General features: G+C 38.8%; 1 protein-coding gene across 4 annotated transcripts in view; it reads right to left on the reverse strand.

Moving 5' to 3' along the window:
* LOC111512197 (tyrosine-protein phosphatase non-receptor type 13) overlaps positions 1-22,291 on the reverse strand; it is a 261,752-nt gene that overhangs the window by 51,165 nt on the left and 188,296 nt on the right. For all 4 annotated transcript variants that reach the window (XM_074183059.1, XM_074183061.1, XM_074183062.1 and 1 more), the window contains one exon: positions 14,114-14,312. In XM_074183059.1, the coding sequence (XP_074039160.1) occupies positions 14,114-14,312 (199 nt within the window). The remainder of the gene's footprint in view (positions 1-14,113; positions 14,313-22,291) is intronic.

Below are 22,291 nucleotides of genomic sequence, written 5' to 3' on the forward strand. Positions count from 1 at the left end.
TTGGGTTTTCCTGCAGCTGAAAAAGCAAATACGCCACTGGAATCAATCAAGTCACCCAGAAGCGCCAATTAATTTTTGTTGTTTCATAAAAGTTCGTAATTTGTGTTACTTTATTTATATAAAAATGAATTAACATTCTTCGTAAATGATAAAAAAATTTATTGCAATTTCCTGAAGAAAATATTCTTTTTTATCTGTCATGTGGCAATTTCAACTACCCGATAAGGTTTGTTGAGTTATTTTTTGTTTATAAAATGTCAGTACGACAATGAACATCATTGTTCGGTTAGAATAGTCTCATTCAGTTTTTGGTTTTACTAGTAGAAAGGTACCACGTCAACAATCTCGAAAATGGCCAATTCAAGAAAAAATGGAAGTGATTTTTATTTACGGTACAATGCGTAACTTTCACGAGACCGAAAGGATTTTCAATGAACGTTTTCCGAATCGTCCTAACTGTAGAAAATTTTTGAGGGATAGAAAATATTTGTATGCAAATTCACAACTATCGGTAGTGTACATAACAAAAAGACCCAAGTCATACGTCCGTTCCGGAAGAACAGCAAGTGCAAATAAATAATTGTTGAGATGGTAGTAAATCCTGAACAGTCTACTTATTACGTCGCGAATGTTTGTGAAGTATCTTCTTCTACTGTGTGGAGACTTTTGAAGAGGAAGATGTATCATCCATACAAAATCAAAATGGTACACCAATTAACTAAAGATGGCCCTGATCGAAAAACAGAATTCTGCGAAATCATGATGGAAACCATTGCAAGGCATCCTACCTAGTTTGCGGTAGAGGCTCGAATAGACCCACTCACTTTAGACCTAACCTACCTAGCTCTACAAAATTTGTTTTAGTGACTAATTTTTTCAAATGGCAATGTTCACAGACAAAATTGCCGTTATTGAAGTGACACCAACCCTCACGTTTTCCGGGAAAACATACTCAATATCAAAAAAAAATAACGTTTGGGCAGGAATATTGGGAAACCATATTGTAGGACCTCTATTTATTGATAGAAATTCAACAGGAGAACTGTATTTGAATTATGCTGCAAACTACTGTTGACCCTCTCATCACTGAAATCGTCGAAGCGAATCCTAATGAATTTCAACAATATGAAGCACCACCACATTACTCCAGACAAGTAAGAAACTATTTGGATACTATTTTTTCCGGTCGTTGGATTGGCCGTCGAAGTCCTACAGAATGGCCAGCCCGCTCACCAGATTTGACACCTTCGGACTTTTTTATGGGGTTATTTGAAGCAAAAGGTGTACAAAACTAAACCTGCTTCAATATTGGATATACGGCAGATAATAATAAATAGTTGTTAGTAGTAATATTGACGTTACTATATTCGAAAATGTTCGGCGTGAAATATCGGATAGGCTGTTCATATGTCAAGAAGTTCAAGGCAACCATTTTGAGCATCTTCTGAACTGACCTCGAACTTATTACTTCATATTATGTAGTTAAATGTCAATGTATTCAGGCAATTATTGAAAGTTTCGCCATTTTGTAGTAGTTGAAGATATTGACATTATATTCTAGGGTTGTGAAGCATTTGTCGGGAGCTTCAAAAAGATTTGTCACAATACCCCCTTTCAATTCAATTTTTTTCCCAGATGGCGCCCTGTCGTCATCTTGAAAGTTTCATCTGTCAATTTTACTTCAAAATAAAGTATTCATGCTTTAATTTCATTATCTCAAATTTCAATTTTTTGAGTTAACCCTTTCAAAAAATAAAAGGCGGGGGACATTTAAGAAATGCTCTGTATAGGTGTAATTGGTTAGTTTTGAGTTTATCCCTCACAAACAAACCAATATTTTCTCTCTAATATATTATTTCAGATTATACACAATGAAATTTTAACTTAACGGAAACTTTCATGAATGAAATTCATCGAAGTCTCGTCGAACATAAAGTATTTCCTCGCAAAAATGGCCAGCATGACACATTCTTTCGTTTTCCTTCGAAAATCCCTGTTAGGTATTCCACGTAGTGCTACTATAACAGCCCCGAAGTTCTTCCAACATGCAACATCGAACTTATTTGCAATTCACCATTACAGGCAGGTGAGATACTAAAATTTTATACTTCCAACGAGAACAGAGAAAATTCCAGAAGAAATTTTATGCGACGGAGGCAAATTGCAATTTTCTGCCCGTTTTATAGTCTTCGTAATCGATTTATACAAGTAGATTGACTATACGGGCATTAACAGCAGAGTGCTGCGGCCTGATGGTTGATCCAAGAGTGTAATTACATCCATCAAATTAGGTCAGTATCGATTTCCACATGGCCGATAAACTTCGGCAGAGAATGTTACTACCTTTGTAACAGTCTCCTCGTGAAAAATTCTCAAACATATTTTAATGAAGGAAGATGTCCAAGTAGAAAACAACGACGATATGTAGATGTGGGCACAAAATATAGTCTATTTCTATTTATATGTTATTCACCATTTCCCATATCTGACAAGACGGAGAGATTAATAACGAAAAGAAGCCAGAAAGATATGATTCATGCTAGAATAGTTCCACAGCAACTGGTTCGTGACCACTTCTAAAATCCATGTCTAATTAGGATGTTGAATGGCAAAAAATCTTGATACGTCGACAGAAAGTCTATCAAGATTCTAGCAATTTACTATGAAGTAAAAGTACAGTTACCCCCTCAAAAGTTAATATCATATGATAATTTTCTCCTTATATTCCGATGTAACCCATGCAAACAACATATTGGGTATTTCATTAAGTGCTTCCTATCTTTGAATGTAAATAAAACAAAGTGTGTGTGTGAGATGTTTTATTCGTTTGAAAGACCTATTAAGGCCACGTGCATCCTTTGCACTTGTTTTTGAATACTATATCCGTATTCGTCGACCTATAGTGCTCGCCGTTGACACTGGGGTTCGAGAAAATTGCAAAAGTTATGAACAATTCAATAAAAATAGGGGGTTTAGTTTTTTGCAAATATCTCGAAACATATTATTTTTATTGCCTGAAAACGCATTTGTTGATTAATGCTTTTTTTGCTACTAAATATAAATATCAAGGAACAGTTTTTTGTTAAATAATAATTTCAATTTCTCTTTGATATTCTAAAAAAAACTTTTTTAATTCATATTTTTTTTAAATTTATTCAATAAACGATTTGTTTTAAACAAATTAATTTTTACGATATATTTTTTTAATACTATCAAAAAAGCAAAAACAAATATGTGTCACTTTTTATGTCAAAAAAGTATCTTTATTTTCTTACAATTTTTTTTGGTAGTATTTAAAAAATATGTCGTGAAAATTGATTTGTATAAAACAACTTGTTTATTGAATAAATAGAGAAAATATAAATTAAAAAAAGTTTTCTTTCAGAATGTCAAAGAGAAATAAAAATTATGAAAAAAAATCATTCCTTAATATTCATATTTAGTAGCAAAAAAAATTGTTAATCAACAAATGCTTTTTTGAGCAATAACATTTTTTTTAAGAAACGATTATGTTTTAAAAAATCATAAATCAAAAAAATTTCAAATATCTTATAAACAATACATTTGTTCATAACCATTTTTTTTAAATAGAGCTAAAAGTTATGAAAAATTATTTTTATGTAACTTCAAATAATAAGAATACGGATAGATTTGAATATTAAAAAAATTGTTTTTTCATTGCTTTTAACGTCTTTGATTATTAAATGAATATTACTGGAGTTTTTTCCCCAACACCAAATCGTTATTTTTAACACCTCGACACGTGTTTCGATCACCAAGTGATCATCTTTAAAGAGGAAGATTAATGTTTTAATCAACGAATAATCAACATCAAATCGTTATTTTTAACACCTCGACACGTGTCGAGGTGAGATTAAAACATTAATCTTTCTCTTTGAAGATGATCACTTGGTGATCGAAACACGTGTCGAGGTGTTAAAAATAACGATTTGGTGTTGGGGAAAAAACTCCAGTAATATTCATTACCACATCAAAGGTTCCAAACAGTGCATCATAAGTCTTTGATTATTAATAACAAAGTGGAAAATAAAAATTTTTCCGACAAAAATCTATTTTGAAGGCTTTCAAGAAAAGCTTCAAGAAGTGAAAAAAATTTGAGGTTTTCAGTTTAAAAATTATCAGAGTTTTTATGAAAATTTATAAATTGTAAAAATTAGTTAATTAACCAGTATATCTAATAAAATAATCATGGGAAAAATTTTTTTTCATGGATTTTTCTTTATTCAAGTGTCTAGAAGGTATGTGATTTTGTTTTTCCCTAATAATGATATTTAATGAGATAAAATAATTTTTATTGTTCAAAGGTCTGTCTCGGTCAGCGCGTGCAGGAAGCAGGTGCCCGCTTTTAGCGATATTTTCACCTCTAAATATTGGTGATAGAGGTGAGACTTTTTTTTAAGGAAATTTCCTCCTATTTAAGGATCTCTTTTCAAACTTCGGATATCTTTAATATTATCCGAGAAAAACCAAACCTCCGTTTTTTTACTAAATTGTTTCTAACTTTTGCAATTTTTTCGAGTCCCTCTTGAAATTTTTCAAAAAGTTGCTAGAGGTCATTCCGAATCGAATAAGCCCTGAATCATAACTTTCGGTGCCCTTGGAAAGAAGTTCCAAAAAAAGGATTTGTGAACCAGACTACAAAGAAATATGGACCGATTACGCCGCCAGACCAAAATTCACACCAAACAGTGACTTTCTCGGGATGCATTGGACACTCGTGGATCTCATGTGGATTGACAAATCGACAATGCTGTTCGCCCAAGTCCCAATTCGCCAAGTTGTGTTCTGCGAAATGTCGAGTTTCTGTAAGCGACGCGAAATCGACTGTCTTGGATTCTCCTGCACACTCTCACAGAGTCGATGTTTTCGACAGGACGATTGTAGCGACCGTAACGCTAGTTACACACCGATTTCGGACGGCCAGTATAAAATTGACCGATATTTTAATGGTAGCGGGTGCTTGCACACTCACCGGATTTTTATCGGTCAAACAATCAGTTGCTTTGTTGTGGTAATTAGCACGCACTACCAAAATGAAGTTAATGCGTAGTAACTACAATTTCACCGAGCATTCGAGACTGGAATGGTCGGTAAAAAACCGGTGAGTATGCAAGAGTGTATTTAGTTATATACGCCACTACTTCCCAGTACTGCCGGCGATACAGTGGCAGTGGACGGCTGCTCACCGGTATTTTACCGGCGACGATCACCGGTCGGCGTGTGTGCAAGGTCCCGTTCCCACATGTGGTTCACTATTGGAATTTGGACGACCAGTACAAAGTCGGCCGTCCAAAATCGGTGTGTGTGCAACTAGCGTTACATGGGTAAAGCGCGCGGTACATTGCCCGAACATTTTAATAAAACAGTTTTATTTGCACGTGTTGTTGAATGATATATCCGTCAATGGCGTTTTGGCCAAACGGAATGAATGAATGACAACTAATTTGACAGATGTAACTTCAGCAAGATGGTCGTTACCATTTGTCAAGGTTCGGAAGACCCTATATTATGAACACTCAATGTTTAGCATCGAAGTAATACAAAAGTATTGCTAAAAACCAACGAGTCTTTTTGCGTCGTTGGTTTCAAAATCTTTTTTTTTAAACAAATAGTTTGAATGAAACAGCTGTAACAATGAACTGTTCAGATCCATAAACCACGTCATTAAATATCTGGCTCATTCTGGTGACTGGTAAAAGCATTGTGTACGTACTTCCCGGACTATGCTGAAAAAATGCTACTTTCTCGTTATCTATTTCATAAAAAAATTTGGCACAGCAATAGCTGGAAACGAGATATTTTCAGCACAATAAAATTATCAGACAACTCTCATAAGCCAAGGTGTCTGACTTTTGATTATATTTACTTAATTAATATCATGACAAAATTATTGTTTCGAATAGGATATATTTTTTAGGAGAGGTTAGTTTTTGGGAAAAAACTTTTTGGCTTTCTATATCGCCATCTTTATATAGAGAATGTTTTAACTTCCATGCATGACCTATACACCTTTGTTAAGAGTTCAATTTGAACTTAATTGAAGAAGTAGAAAATCAAAAAGCGTTTTTCCCAAAAATTTAGTATTGTAATCATTTCTGACATATACCTTCTTTCGACGTGTTATGAAGTTAGTTTTGAAACAATTTTTTTGTCGAAAATGAGAATGATCCACCTATTCTCTGGGATGCAGTTAGGTTAGGTTAGGTCCAAAGTGAATGGGTCTATTCTAAAGCTTCATCAGAACTTCTAGCTTCTCAATTGAAAGAAAGAAATTTGTTCACCAAAGAAACGAATGTCTCATTTTAACGTACCACCACAACCCGCAGGGGTTCACTGTGGCTCACACCTATTCACACTCGACCAAATAAACCCAGCTTCTTAACGAAGCCAATTAGTTTGTAGGGTGAGTGGTCTTTCAGGTCAGATGGTAAGAGTTCGGCTCTGTCGAACTCTAAAAACCTGATTCGGTCCCCAGCGGGGCAGACACAAAGTATGTGCTGTGCTTTTTCATCATTTTCCAAACAGAGGCGATATACACTGTCTTCCGATAGTCCGAAACTCTGCATATGACGATTCAAATGACAGTGACCTGTAAGAAGGCCTGTTAGACATCGTAGTTCATCCCTACTGTAGTCCAACAACTGTTTGGTATCAAGCTTCGAAGGGTGAATTAACGCCTTGAAGTGAGCCAATCCTAGAAGATTCTGCCAGAAGTCTATCAATATTCTTGCCATCCTGGTGTTCAATCTTTATTTGGCAAAGCCTAAAGCGATACCAATGATAGATTCTGGTCCGATGGAACTGCTTGCAGCATCCTCCTTTGCAAGGGAGTCAGCAGCCTCATTGCCTTCCAGGCCAGTATGGCCAGCTGAGATGCAGTAGAATCTGGCGTTACCAAAAGCTACTGGATAACTCATGACTATTCTGAGAATGTACAAACATTGAAGAATACGATTTTTTTCAAAGCATTATATAAGGATCTGGATTCATCGTCAGAATCCTACATTACGGTATAATTTCGGAAAGGTGGCGTCAAAATGACATCTGAAACTCCTTGTCAAAACAGCTTGTATCCCAATATGAAAGAATATTGTTCATATCTCATATTTGGGACCGATTCATCTCTGTGAAGTCCATTATTTATAATTATTCAGTGGAAATACTGGACGGTACTGCGAACACGTGAAACTTCTGAAAACGTTATAAATAACAAAACAATGCCGGGAAGGAGGAACGGGATTCCAACTAGCCGTGTAACAACTGTAAACAAGTTAATACAACTTGCATATAAACGGAACACCATCGCTATATCCTTCCTCCTAAATGATGCATAATGGTTGGAAGTTTGGCCAATACACGCCCCAGTGAATTTGATGGTTTTATAACTTTCTGGTCTATCAATTCGTGTGCACCGAGCGGCTTTCGTTTTGGTTGTGTTAACGCTGTTAGGAACAAGAAATTGAGCGTTCATAATTTGGACGTGCTACGATGAATAACTCATTTAGATTCTTTTCAAGCAGCTGGTCATACGGTGTCACATTTTAATTGAGAATATAAAAGCGTTAGAGAGCAAGGAATATTAATATATAATTTTTAGTATTATATTATTAATCATTTTTTATATTACATTTTATTGAGTTCGAGAATTATTGGTAGCTATTAATTATTGCTATTCTTCAATGAATCTCGTCCCAACCTAACTAGGCCATTTTTGCTGTCCTTAGCTACTATTACCCTGCACAACACTTTTGTTGAACGGAATGAACGGAATGTTTTTTTATGGAACTAGCTGCATTTTCTACCCTGATTCCAAATCTGTACTCAGAGATTTTTGCTAGCAGCTCTACTTTTGAGATATGAAGGGTAGCTATTTTTATAAAAAAACACGGTTTTTCGTCATACAACAATTCAATTAGAACAATACTTTTTTGAATGAGTAGGAGTGAAACTACTCTTCTGGATGATCTAACAGTAGTTAGCTATCATACTTTCACTCCAATAGCTCTTATAGCGCTCCTCCACCGTGCGAATATCCTGATGAAAGCGTTCTCCCTGCTCCTCGCTTGAATCTCCAAGATTTTCAGGAAATCGATCAAGGTGGCTATGGAAAAATGTTCATGTTTCATCCCAGTCGCTGTAAGTATAATAGTAACTGCTTGACGTGGTCAGGAAAATCGACGGACTTTTTATTTTCCAAAAAGTTTTTTATGAACCAAATAAACTCATTCCAGGCATTTTTTCAGCGGTTGTCAAACTTTCAGTAAAATTTACATCGTTTATTAATTTTCTAATTTGTGATCCACCGAAAATTCCAGCTTTTAACTTCTCAGCACTCAATTTTGGAAACGATCTGGATATATACTGAAAACATTCCTCCTAGTTTGATGTGTAAGGGAGGTAATATTATACGTTCCCGAGGTACTAGAGGGGGGTTTATTACATTAAACTTGCCTTGCATAAAAATAATTTTTTATTAAAACAACTATAAAAATAAAAACAACAATAAAAATTAATTGGCGCCCGGGGCGACTTCATTGATTCCAGTGGCGCATTTGCTTCTTCAGCTGCAGGAAAACCCGGAAAAACCTGCAGCACAACATCATCTGAAGATCTGTATCTTGTATTTATTTGTGTCCAAGCGCCCAATCTTTTCTGGTCCAATGCTCAGGTTTAGCTCTGTTGTCCCACAAGTAAATAAGTGCACATTTAAGACTGTGTTTTGACGAGTCTATAAAACGCCAATCATTAGGGTCGTTCGTACCTTTTTAATCCCATTTCAATCACTATCCTGGAATATTATTGCCAAAAACAAAATTGTCCTCCTTAGAAAACAAAGGAAGTTATTTCTTTTCCCTGGTACGGTAAAATGCGATATTCGTTTTTTTGGTGACCAAAAGTTCTGATGAAGCTTTGGACAATCCGAGATATCTTATTGAATCATTTAGATCCTCTTGGTTGAATGATCTTGGTCTTTCGGCGTCTTCAAATTCGCCACCACTATCTTCGCAGCGTGTGTCACTTTCCTCCATTCGTTGAACAATTTCGTGATGACGTACCTTAGATGTACTTGGTTGGGGTTCTGATGTATCGGTTGAACACAGGACGAGTCTAGTAACTGACGGCACAGTAGGATAAACCCACTTGGAATGGTTTGGTGGTTATTTCCTGTTATGTTTACGACGCAGTAATAACAGTTGTTGTGGTGGATCGACGATTCACGCCAAATCATAGAACTAAAGAGGTTCAAGGGATCCCTCTTGTCGTAAAGGGCGCCAAGAGAGGATTGGCTGGTGGCAAAGAAAATGATACAGTTGGGGAAAATCGAATGGTCTCATTTCAACCTCAGAAGTGGCTCGGACCAAATGACGTTTATCCAATAATGCTGCAAAAAGGGCCAACATTTCTACTTGAAGAATTGTGTGAAATCCTCAGGGCAACTTTGACTCTAGGATACATAACAAATCGGAAACTCGGACAGAGTTCGGCAAAGATCTTGAGACCAGTTTCATGTCATTGGCATTGAAGACATTCGAAAAACGACTTAACACACATCCACTATGGGAGAAATAGTCGTCAGGATCATGATGGATACAAAGTACTAGGCTATGCAGACGATTAACTCATCCTGGTTTGGAGCATATAAGGTGATGAGGTGAATACGGTAGGTCCTGAATATTATAGATGAACGGATGAGGAAAGGCTTAATATAAACCCAACAAAATCGACCATAGTAGCATTCACCAACATCTAGAAAATATGTATAAAAGGAAAAGATAAAATTGATGGTAGTCAGACGCACTCGCGGAAAGATATGGGGTTCAAACTAGGCATGTTATATTGGCTTTACAGCATGGCAATTGAACCCATGATAACATATGCGTCTCTGAGCTGGTGGCCAAAGATAAAATGAATGAACGCTAATAGCAAACTGAGGAGGGTGCAGAGAACGGTTAATTCACCGAATTATATGTGGAATCGAGCATAACAGAAATGTCGGAATATATAGAAGAACGAACATCCAACATGTTCTCGGAACACATGTCACCGAAATGGTCCACACAAAGTTTTCACTTATTGTCAAGATTAAAGACTAAACAAGCATCCCAAGAACATACTTGGCAGAAACACCCGGTATACAGGCGAGTCTAAAACAAACATGACACGAAGCTGGAATTTACTGTACTGTGGAAATCTTAATTTCAGTTATCCACTTGTCCAGTATGGATCAGTCTTCCACGCAGACTTTCAAGATGTTGTTTGAAAATGGGCACTTTTTTCATAATAACGCACCACCCTCAATTATATAATATGACTACCAAATCGCATGATTTGCGCAATAACGTGAAGTGCGGAATATATTCTGAATCAGTTCATAAATATTTTCCTTTCCAAAAACCAGATCAAGATTCCAAGTTAGTATAAACTGCCGGGTCGGTCCCCCTTTATTTCAGATAATACACGTCGTGCTTTCGGCTTTCAGCAGTTCCACGCTACCTATTTACTTTGCGATCCTAGGGTGTTTTGATTCGAAGTAGGGGTTTGCATTAAGATGAGGCCTCCTAGGTGATCCACCCATGAAAATACACATCACCGTCGGATTCTACAATGCAAAGTGGTCTCCTTTCACACAGAGTTACATGGCATGTAATCTCAAGATGGGTTGTTCTATTGTTTTATACGAACACAAATAAACTCACAGGTATACAGGGTGGAGTTCAGGAAATTGGTTGCTGAAATAGGAGTTACTCCTTTAAAGTTGTTGATTCGATTTTGTTGTTGAAATAGAAATGTTAGAAAATAATTACTTAAAAATAATAATAAAATCAGTCCTTGGGGGTGGTGGAAGAGTACATGCATGCTATCGGCATGAACTTTGGGATAGACAAACGTGCAATTGTCCATCTCAAAAGAGGACGATGCGAGGACTACGAAGAGGATGTGCAGATCGTAGATGGAAGCATCCTACACCATCTGGATGCCGGAGAGACGTATACTTACCTCGGGGTGCAACAACGCCACTCACAAGAGGTTACAGCAGTGAAAAACTCTGTCCACGGCAAGTATCAGCACAAACTTTGGCAGATCCGGTCATCGGAACTATCGAGGAAAAGCAAAGTTGCTGCAACAAATATGCTTGCCGTTCCAATGTTACTCTACTCGTTTGGACTAGTGAGGAGGACTCGGGCAGAGCTGAATCAACTTGACGTAAAGACCCGAAAAATGATGCATCTCTATAGGAGTTTGCATCCCAATCCTTCTGTTCCACGTTTGTATTTCCCTTGACAACAGAGAGGCCGTGAACTTTTGAGTTTGGAGTGTCTACATGACACAATGTTACTGGATATAGCCTGTAAAGTCGTCAGAAGTTCGAATCCCATTCTCTGCATGGTCTGTGACCATAAGAAAGCAGGAATTGAATCAATTCTCTTAAGGGCAGCTGCCCGAGCAGCTGATGAACTAGGTTTAGTTTTCGACACTGAACGAGGTGACCACAACTCTGTCATCGAGTTGGAACCCATTCAGCAAAAAGCTCAGATAAAAGCCGCAGAGATCACCTCACTTCTGCGGAAACACAAGGATAAGCCAACGCATGGGGTCTTCTTCAATGACATTGGAGACCTTGGCCTATCAAAGGGTTTGTTTTCCTCAGGTCGAGTGGGCTGAAATCGGAAATTTAGGGGTTCATCATGGCTTGCCAGGATGGTGTTTTCAACACCTTAGTATGCCGCAGTCGCATGATGGATATAGAGGTTTCTGATACAAGGTGCAGGGCCTGCCGCGAGGCGCCCGAGAACCTGATGTACTTGCTAACATAATGTCCAGTATATGCGGTCTTGGCCTATATCCATCGACATAACGCAGTCCTTAGAATGCTATATTACCATCTACGGCACTCTTACGGTATTGACAAGACACCGGTGTTGCCTCACGTTCTGTTGGATATTGAATCCGTTGTGGGGAACGAGAAGTGCCGAATTTATTAGAACTTTTCGTTCCCTATCCTCGAGCTCATACAAGCTAATAAGCCTGATGTAGTCCTTCTCGACCACCAGAGCAGATGATATTTGTCGTGGAGTTTTCAGCTTCTGGCGAGACGAATATCGTCCGAAAAGAGGAGGAAAAACGGATAAATTATCGAGATTTTCTCTTCGAACTCCGCAGACTCTATCCATACCATTCTGTCAAGATGGTTGTTCTAATTATTGGAGTCTTTGGTGGAATGATGCCCTCTCTACTGTCGAATCTTAAAATCATACCGGCTTGCCGCAAACTACGGTTAAAGAAAATAAAACTAATAATAATAATGATAATAGTAATGAAAATGATAATGATTGGCTCACCATATATAAATTGGCTTGGCTTATCAAAGCGCCTGACTTTCGACTTTCGCTTTCCTCAGTTCGAGTGAGCTGAAGTCGGAAACTGAGGGGTTCATCATGGCATTCCAGGATGGTGTATTCAACACCTTAGTTTACCACAGTCGCGTGATGGGTATAGAGGGGCCAGACACAAGGTGCAGGTCCTGCCGCAAGGGGCCCGAGTCTATAATGCACTTGCTTTCAGCATATCCAGCATATGCAGTCTTGGCCTACAACCATCTACAGTATTGACGAGACACCGGTATTGCCCTGCGGGGGGAACGAGAAGCGCCGAATTTATTGAAACTATTCGTTCCCCACCGTCAGGCTCATACAAGCTAATTAGCCTGACGTAGTCCCTCTCGACTACCAGAGCAAGACAATATTTGTCGTGGAGTTTTGTTCGGGCAACGTCTCCACGCTTCGCCCATTTAACGGTCACCATAATCGTCCTACCAAGAGGACTTTTCGAAATGTGGTGGATGAATTTGGGTTCACTGGTTGAGTAAACGATCGACCAACACCTGTATGTCCACGAAACGCAAGGGAATACAAGGCGGTAGATTTCGCGTTGCTCACAAGAACTTGGCCTTCTGCAGACCACAACACGTCGAATTTTGCGTGACTTACGGCTGCACCTGTTCAAAATTCAACTGATCCAGAAACTGAAGGTAAACGACTAGAGACAACGCCGTGTGTTCGCTGAATGGACTCTGGAACAGTTGGCAACTGACCCCTAATTTTAAACGAAAAAATCATTCAGCAAAACGGCCCATTTCTGGATGAATGGGTACGTGAACAAACAAAATTGTCGAATTTGAAACGGTACAAATTCAAATGAGATCCAAGAGCGTTCAATGCATCCTGAAAAAGTCATTGTTTGGTGTGGGTTTCGTGTGGATTTCGTTTGGTGTGGCTAGCGGATTTCGGAAATGACGTTGGACTTCTTGTTTAGCCGCTCGATTCACTTTTTGAACTGCCCTCTTGGGTCGGTAAAGGTCCTTTCGAGAATTTTGTAGACGGTGCGGTACTCGACTAGAATATTACCGGCGGTTCCAGACTGCATTTTTTCGCGGTGAGGTCATGTGTTTGTTCGATGAGTCGGCTGGCGTATCGGTTAGGGGCGGCTTCAGATTCGTTACAGTATCAGTATGTAATATAAAACAAAATCGTTTCCCACTGCATGTCCCTATGTATGCTTAGATCTTTAAAACTACGCAACGGATTTTGATGCGGGTTTTTTAAATAGATAGAGTGGTTCAAGAGGAAGGTTTATATGTATATAACAAGCATAATATAGTGGAGAAACAATGATAGTTTTAGAGGCTTTTAATGTGATGTCGTACATAAACACATTTTTTGCGCTTTCATTGCAAACGCTTGCTGAACCCTACGTTTAATATATATTTGGAAGAATGGTTATAGTTGTTTCATCAACGAAGGCGCTGCAGCCGTAGAGAGCCACGTTGGAAAAAATATCGTTTACATGTATTACGAACAATAGAGGACCTAGAACGGACCCTTGTGGAACTCCGTATTTAATCATCCCATTTTAGCTTAATATAACAAAATGCTTTCCATATGATTCAAAAAGAGATAATGAGGGCCTCTCATTCAATAATTTTTTCAGTTTTTTGAAACAGAAATTGTCATTGCATTATACATTTCCACTTTTGACTACACAATGACGAAATAACTAGATAAACCACTCCCAAGAAATATTTTTTCCTCACCTGGCGTCACGAAGGGGTAGGGGGCGTGCGGCTCTAGGTGGTGATGGTACTGGAGGTGGTCGTGGTCAGGCAGCGGCGGTGGATACTCCTCTTCGGGGGAGCGCTCTGAGCCATAGCCCTGATCACAGAGTGCCGTTTGCGTGTCGGAGAATTTCCAGTGCAGCGGCGCACCGTCCCCGAGCGGCGGGATCCTATCCACCTGGAGAGAATAGAATGGAAAATCAGTTGAGATCGGGGAGTTCATTACAACTCAATTTATTCAACATTATAAATTCTGTCAAATAACTTACTGGCTCACGACCTTTCGTGATAAACGGATAAAATATATGTATTGCGAAATATTTTTTACAACACAAACTACTTCATCTCCTGAAGACGCCGACTTGATTGGTGAAACGCGCGTCGGGAAAAGTGTTGCCGTATCGGTGTTCAGAAAAAATGCTTGTTTTAGATTCATTCTAGGTCAGAGGTTCATGTTCTACCTTTCATCAAGTTATAGGATTACCGTCTTCATTCAGAAAACATTGGTTTTTTTCAGCGGAGATATACGACAAATCAATTCTGGTTTGTTTCGTTCACGATCTCTTGAAGAAATTGATGAAGAAATCAATTTTACATATTGCGATTCTTACAACACAAGATATTGGAAGGAACTGGTCGCTGCTTGATGAAACTCTATATTCACAATAACTGATACTATTTTGCGCAAGATTTTTACCGCGTGGGGTTTTTAAAAACTCCTCAAACCCCCGACATAGTAATACTAGAAGTTTCAGCCTTCGAGTTCATTAAAAAAATTCACGAGGGTGGCGGAGCAAACTTGATATCAAGTTAGCGAAGCCTACCTTTTATTGAAAAAAACAGGAGCGCGGCAACTAAAAAAAATACAGATCAATTTCAGCAAATGACCTTGCCAACGTTATAGAGGTCACAACCAGTGCAGAAGATCTGAGGCTGATAAGTACATCATTGGAGTCTCCCTAGTATAGAGTCTCCGCAAGTACAGAGACCTCTAATCAAGGCAAAAATGTGAAAAGAAGAGAAGAGGGGGTAGAGAAGAAAGTATCTCAATGACTTGCAAATGGTCTTGAAGTGCAAGGAATAGGCCATGTACTGACTAATCATCGAAATAAAGGAAAGTCTTGATAGGGAACTAGGCAAGAGCTGAAATTATTCACATGGAGGAACAGTGGCATGAGAGAAAATTCAAGTAAGTTGCGTACATATTGAACAACGAAGGCAGAATCAGCCAAGGCAGAAATGGAAAAAGAAGAGAAGAGGGGGTAGAGAAGAAAGCATCTCAATGACCTGCAAATGGTCTTGAATTGTAAGGAATAGGCCATTTACTAACTAATCATCGAAATAAAGGTAAGTCTTGCTAGGAAACTGTGCAAGAGATCTTCAACAGGATGGTTACTCTAAAAAGCTCGTGAAACAGACTTTGATCAGAAGATAAAAAGAAAATAGAAGGAAGATAAGACGTCGTCACAACCAGTGTTTGCTAGCACAAGAAAAATACCCAGCATGGAGAAACTACCAAATCGAAAACAACGGTGTATGTCTGTCTGGACTAACCAACTCAACATCAAATGGTCCGAAGCTGAAATCATTCACAAGGAAAAACACTGGTTTGGGAAAACGTTGGAAAAACTGCATACATGAATGAGGCATTGAGCCAGACTGGTGTGGAGATACGCAATGTATCTACTATTCAAGCGGGAGCGGTCTGTTTTACATTGAACAACGAAAGTGGGGAGCAATGAAAGCACCCAAGTGACCTATAAATATTCTCGAATATCAGGAATAGGTCAGTGTGCACCTGAATACAATTGTGGATAACAACAATAGAAACGTTATGAAGTAGCATGGCTTGAAAACTTATCTCTCTCATTTTGACTCTATCATTTCATTCTATTTTCGTTTCATTTCGGTTTTTTTCATTTCCACTTAAGGTTACAACAATTTATTTTCATAACAAATTGGTGTTCATACATTTTCTAATTTTAACACCCATTGCTTATTCATTTTTGCAATTTTATTGGTTATAATTAAATGGAACCATCTGAAAAAGGCATTATTATTATTATTTTTATATCGAAGTATGCGCTGGTCAGGCCCTATACCCCGAAGCCCCGATACATTCGGGAGGGCACGCCAGCATTATCAACCAACGACCACTCCTTGCACCGTGGGGTAAGTTATCATTGGGTCCGAGAAGCATGCGCCCTGAGCAAGCGCAGTGAGCCAAGAATGACAGCCTTCTGCATCTGTACGGCTAAGATGTCTGCCTTAGTGCGGCAGGTCGGTATAATTTCAAGATTCGAGAGTGGAGAGGGCATCATTGCACCAAGGACTCCAATAATCAGAAAAACCATCTTGACAGAGTGGTCTGGATAGTGTCTGCGGAGTTCGAAGAGAAAATCTCGATATTTTATCCGTTTATCCTTCTCTTTCCGGACGATATTCGCCTCGTCAGGTGCTGAAAACTCCACGACAAATATCGTCTTGCTCTGGTGGTCGAGAAGGACTACATCAAGCTTATTAGCTTGTATGAGCCTGAGGGTGAAGGACGAATAGTTCCAATAAATTCGGCACTTTTTGTTCCCTACAACGGATTCAATATGCCCACCAGTGTCTCGTCAATACCGTAAGACTGCCGTAGATGGTAATATAGTACTATAAGGGCGCGTTATGTCGATTGATATAGGCCGAGACCGCATGAGCTGGACATGCTGATAGCAAGTGCATTAGGGTCTCGGGCGCCTTGCGGCAGGCTCTGCACCTTGTGTCAGAATCCTCTGTACCCATCACGCGACTGTGGTAGATTGAGGTGTTGAAGACACAATTCTGGAAAGCTATGATGAACCCCACAGTTTACGACTTCAGCCCATTCGACCTGAGGAAAGCAAAAGTCAGGCGCTTTGATAAGACGTAGTCTCCAATGTTATTATTATTGTTATCATTAATTTTTTTATGTTTCAACAAACTTATCTGAATATTTCTGTCACATAATTAAAAAAAAGGTAAAACTGGAACTTTTGGCGTAGAATAAATCCAAATCAAGCACTTTCCCAATCACTAAAACTGCAACACTTTCCTCGATGGAAAAAAAGTTTTCTTCATCTTCTAAAGACGCCAACGTAGTTGGTGAAATGCGAGTTAAGAAGAGTATTGCAGCTCTGTAATTGGAAAAAAAATTTTTTCGTCAATTTTTACACTTCATTCATTTCCATTTTATTCTTCCACAGATTTCAAATCTGTTAACAAGCTTGTAAAATTCGAAAAAAATTGAAAATCACTTCAATACAAACGGTGGTTTGTTTTGTTGTATCTCAAAGGGATTAGGCAGCGTTATCGATTAAAGCTTCTTTCATATATAAACTTTTTGTATAATATCAAGTTACGCATTATGTTGAAAAAATGTGTGATCGGGATTCGATGGAGTCGTTTTTGCCTGATCCTTATTGGCGAAGATTCTACCGGTGAAAAAGTTATCAAAGTTTTTGAGAAGATGGTAGTCGGTTGGCCAGAGGTCTGGGGAGTATGGTGAGTGAGACGCTCACGATGAGCCTGGGTGGCTTATCGGTGTCCAACCATTGTCCTGAACGTCTCCTGTTGTACTAGATTCACTTCTTATCACACGTGTAGATCCGCGATCTAAAAAAGGATGGTTTCAGTTACCCAAAAGCAAAGAAAAACAGACTTCGAGACGTGACAGTTTCTGTAGCTTGTTTAAATCGTGAGGCAGCCTGTTTTCGAGATTTTCGACTTTTCCAATACGTTTACGATACGTTTACAATACATACGATCAAAAACCGCATGAAAGCTGATGTCCAGTTTTTCTGCCATCCCACGCACCGTTTGTAATGGGACAGTCTCCACCAGGGTCATCTAATCCACGAACCGGATTAGTGTAGGTCGATCACTTCGAGGCCTATCTTTTTTTTCAAAGACAAAACACAAGCACAACAGGAAAATCCTTGAGGCGCTCTCAGAGCGGTGCCTGTGCGAAAGTAGCGATTCACATTGGATTTGAATCGCTGGAGAATAAATCCATTTGGAAAAACGTTTTCAGGAAGTTTATTCTACATAAACACAGTTCTTCAGATGAAAGAGTTCTTGAACTGCTATTGGTGGAATCTTGATGGAATCGAGGAATTCGAGGAGTACTGAGTTGAACCTCAAAACGATGAGCAGCCACAGTTCGTCGCATATTTCTGATATGTACCGTTCTTAGTGGAATCAAATGTGCTTTGGAAGAGAGACAAATCTCCAACCTTTCATCGATGTTCCAGGTTATCAAGGTTGCCCGTGATGTGCAACTTCAACTTCAGGGTATGTTTGGGGGCAGAGCTCCTTGCATGAAAACAATACTCCAAAGAAGGTCTTATCTGAGCTTTATGAAGCATTAAAAGTTTCTGGGGTGTGTACAGTTTTCTGGTTTGGAACAGTGTTCCAAGCTTTTGGGAAGCAGCCTCTGCGATTCCAGCAACATGATTGTGCCAAGATATATTGGTGTTCATTTCAACTCCCAACAAACTTATCGAAGCAGAAAGCGGAATTGTCTGACCTGACATTATTATATCCGGTTTGGAGACATTTATTTTCTTGGAGAAAACCGATGCCTGGGTTTTTGTGGCATTGAATTGAACCTGGTTACTTTCACCCCAATTTGAAATCACTTCTAGATCCTCATTAAGACATGCAACCTCCTGCTGCCGGTGAAGATGTGCTTCTGTAGCCGATGTCCTGGAATCCAAATGAAATGACGAGACAAGTGTGCTGTGGTCAGCAAAACAATAAATTGGATTCTTGGTTTTTTTCAATAAGTCGTTGATATACAATAAAAAGAAAGTTGGAAACAATATGGATCCCTGGGGATCACCAGCGTTGACGGTGAAAGTATTCGAGATATATCCATCGACGGCCACTTGCAGGCAACGTTCTTTGAAGAAGCTGGAGAGCCATACACAGAAATGATCCTACAAGCCATAGCATCAAAGACTGACTAGTAAATCCTCATGCCACACATGGGCAAATGCTTTGGAAATATCAAGCGCAACAGCTCTAGATGTTTCCCGATTATATTATTCCAACTATGAGTGACATACGATAGAAGGTCGCCTGTTGATCTTTGTTTCCGAAAGTCATATTGATGATCGCTCCAGATGTTGAAGCCTACCAAATATTCAAAGATGTAGTGGTTTACGACTTTCTCCATGATTTTTGATATCACTAATAGCAAAGAGACTGGTCTTCGAGGCTAAATTATCCGGGTAAAATTCCTGGGTAATTTTTTCGGCTGTTTCGGCAGCGTTTTGGTTCAATTCAAAATTAGCCGAACATCGATCAACGACATCATATAGTAAAAAACTGAAGAAAGGCAAAACATCAAAGTTTAGAAAAAAATAAACAGCATCAATATATTTATTGAGATATGGAGCTAGAAAAACACATAACATTGAAAAGGACAAAACTTTTGAGACAGCCTAATAACTATGATAATCAACGATGATAAGATGATCCATATTTGCCTTTTTCAAAAACGTCTTCATAAGTAATAAAGAAAAATTTCCAGCTTCCTGTTTACGAACCTTCAGCTACGCCAATGTTTGCGGTTGATATGGATTGACGAAGACTCGGCGACTATTCAAAAGTGTCAGGAAGCTTTCCGAAAATCTGGAAATTGCCGGAGCAAAAAAATGTCGATGTCATAACTCGAACTCCGGCTGATATATTGACTCCAATATCGGATTTTCGCCACAAATAAAAAAACGAGGGAAGCGGAAGAGTTTTACGATCAGGCGGTTAATATTAAAATCGATACGGTCATATTGGAGATGAAACTTGAGATACATAATGTGTGGCAGACTCATAATCATCAATCTTATTTTATGAATGTATTGGAAAATATGAGGATCGGATTTCGAGTACGTCCATTCGTTCGCCTCGAATTATTTATAAGCACGATTCTTCAAAATGACTCATAAAGAGCGGGCCATAGAAATGATAACGTAAGGTTGATCCTGCCCGAGAAAGTTCTTTTCACAAATTGTGAGACGGGCAAGTTTTGATTTCACCCCCAAAATTTTTCCAATTGAAATGGGGTGATAACTCATAGAAAAGGGCTTTGGATTTCCTATTCATTGCTGCTATACTTTTTGAAGAGCTTTGGTGCACTAGCGATACGTTATTTTTTATGTTTCCTGGAAAACCAAAAACAGCATTTTCAGCTGTCCCTCATGACTCGAGAAGAGTGAAAGTCCTTGTGAATTTTCTTCGCCTATTGAACTGTTCCCCATGATAAATACTCATTTTCCCCACTGAATCCTCTTCATATTTGTTACAGGTTAAATTATAGCAATGTTACCACATCATAAAAGTAACGACCTGTTTGTTATAATACTCCAAATTAAAATATTCGCATGAAAATGTATGCTCATTCAAGATGAAATTATTCAAGCCAAAATTATGTTAGGCTATTATCAGATAAACCTACTTCTAGAATTGTAGAAGTAGATAAATCTACTTCAACAATTTTCTCAACCGAAATTTCCACATGTTGTCCTCTTCTTTTATAATATGTTCCTTACACTTTCGCCATTTTTCGGCAATAAAAACCCTTCATTTGAGCCCAAAGAAGTTGAATGGGATCAAGTTAGCAATGATGAAGGGGCAGACAGAATAATAATATTTCGTTTCTGTACATATTCTGTGAAAGAAGCTGTATTTGAACATACTGTGTACGACAGGTCGTTTTCAATCATACTTTCCTCAAATGGTATATTTTTTTGTCGAAGCCATTTTTTTTGTACCTTGGGAGCTGTCTGATTTGTCCATTTAGTCCAAGCCTCCAGAAAACACCGCAGCCTCTTGGGCTTATTGCGTTTATTCTCCCATCTTCTCATGATACCCTGTACTAGTTTGTTCAGGTTCGGGTTGGATGTTCGTCATATTCTTCAGGACGTAATTTCGTACGTGCCTGCCTCCTGTGATTCAGTGCCTCACATTCGCATAAGATATGTAGAGCTGTTTCTATCCCTTCGCTGCATAATCTGCAGCTAAGGTCGCCGTTGTACAGCCCCATTTTATTCAGGTGTCCTCTAAGCGGACAATGACCGGTTAGTAATCCTGTAATTATTCTGAGTCGATCCCTACTATATTGCCAGGTACTTTTGTCCAGTACTCTCTGTGCTTCTTATTGGTACATGCCCTAATCTGGTATCTTACCAATGATTTTGGTACCCCCAGAGCTGGTTCAGGATCTATATATGAAATTGATGATCCGCGTCTAGCGCATTCATCAGCTTTTTCATTACCTGTGATTCCTGAATGCCCTGGCACCCAGTACAAAGTTAATTTGTTCCTGTTTGCAAGTTCATTCAGTTCTTCATGGCAATCCCAGACCAGTTTTGATGTCACCTTCAGGTTTGTCAGAGCCCCTACTGCGCTCTTGCTGTCTGTAAAAATATTGTAAAAATAATGGGTTCTGATATTTGCCCAAAATATTCTTCGATCACATCACCGTTTATATCTTGTAATGTTCATGGTAATCGCCAGAATGCTTTGACTCAAACATCAATAAACCGCGCACAACAAAACCATCAACACTTCCAATGTGGGTACTAGTTAGTCGCTTTTCTTTATCGGAACGCGACTTTAATCCGGTAAATCATCCTTCTGAAAACTTGTAAGGTGTTTGCATTGCCTGTTTGCCTTATAACGGTATATCTTTTGTTAATCCAAGTTTCGTCCAGGTGATAAATCGAGAAACAGGGAGAGTCAAGAGCTGTTGTGCTCGATATTTCTAAAGCATTTGACCGTGTGTGGCATGAGGGTTTGCTGGCCAAACTTCCATACTATGGCTTGTCGGATCATTTTTGTGTATGGCTCTCTAGTTGGTTGCTGGCGTTCCCCAGTTTACTGCAATACATTCCTGCTTATCATTGGAGACATACTTTGGCCTTCTTGCAAGGCTCCCATCATTTTGTCGAGGGTGGGTATTTCTTTCTCAAAACGAAATAAATGCACTTTTATTCTAATTGCAAGTTTGTTGTTTTCATCAACAGGTATAGTTTTTCTTCCGAAAGATGGCTTTGGTGATGTCAAAGCTCAATTTTTTTTCTCATTACTGAATAGAAGATTTTGAAACTCCCGTCATTTGCGAACACATTTCCA

Source organism: Leptinotarsa decemlineata, unplaced genomic scaffold (assembly GCF_025532065.1).
Source record: "Leptinotarsa decemlineata unplaced genomic scaffold, Ldec_3_MD MMD2_tig00026330_RagTag_RagTag, whole genome shotgun sequence".
Classification (NCBI taxonomy): domain Eukaryota; kingdom Metazoa; phylum Arthropoda; class Insecta; order Coleoptera; family Chrysomelidae; genus Leptinotarsa; species Leptinotarsa decemlineata.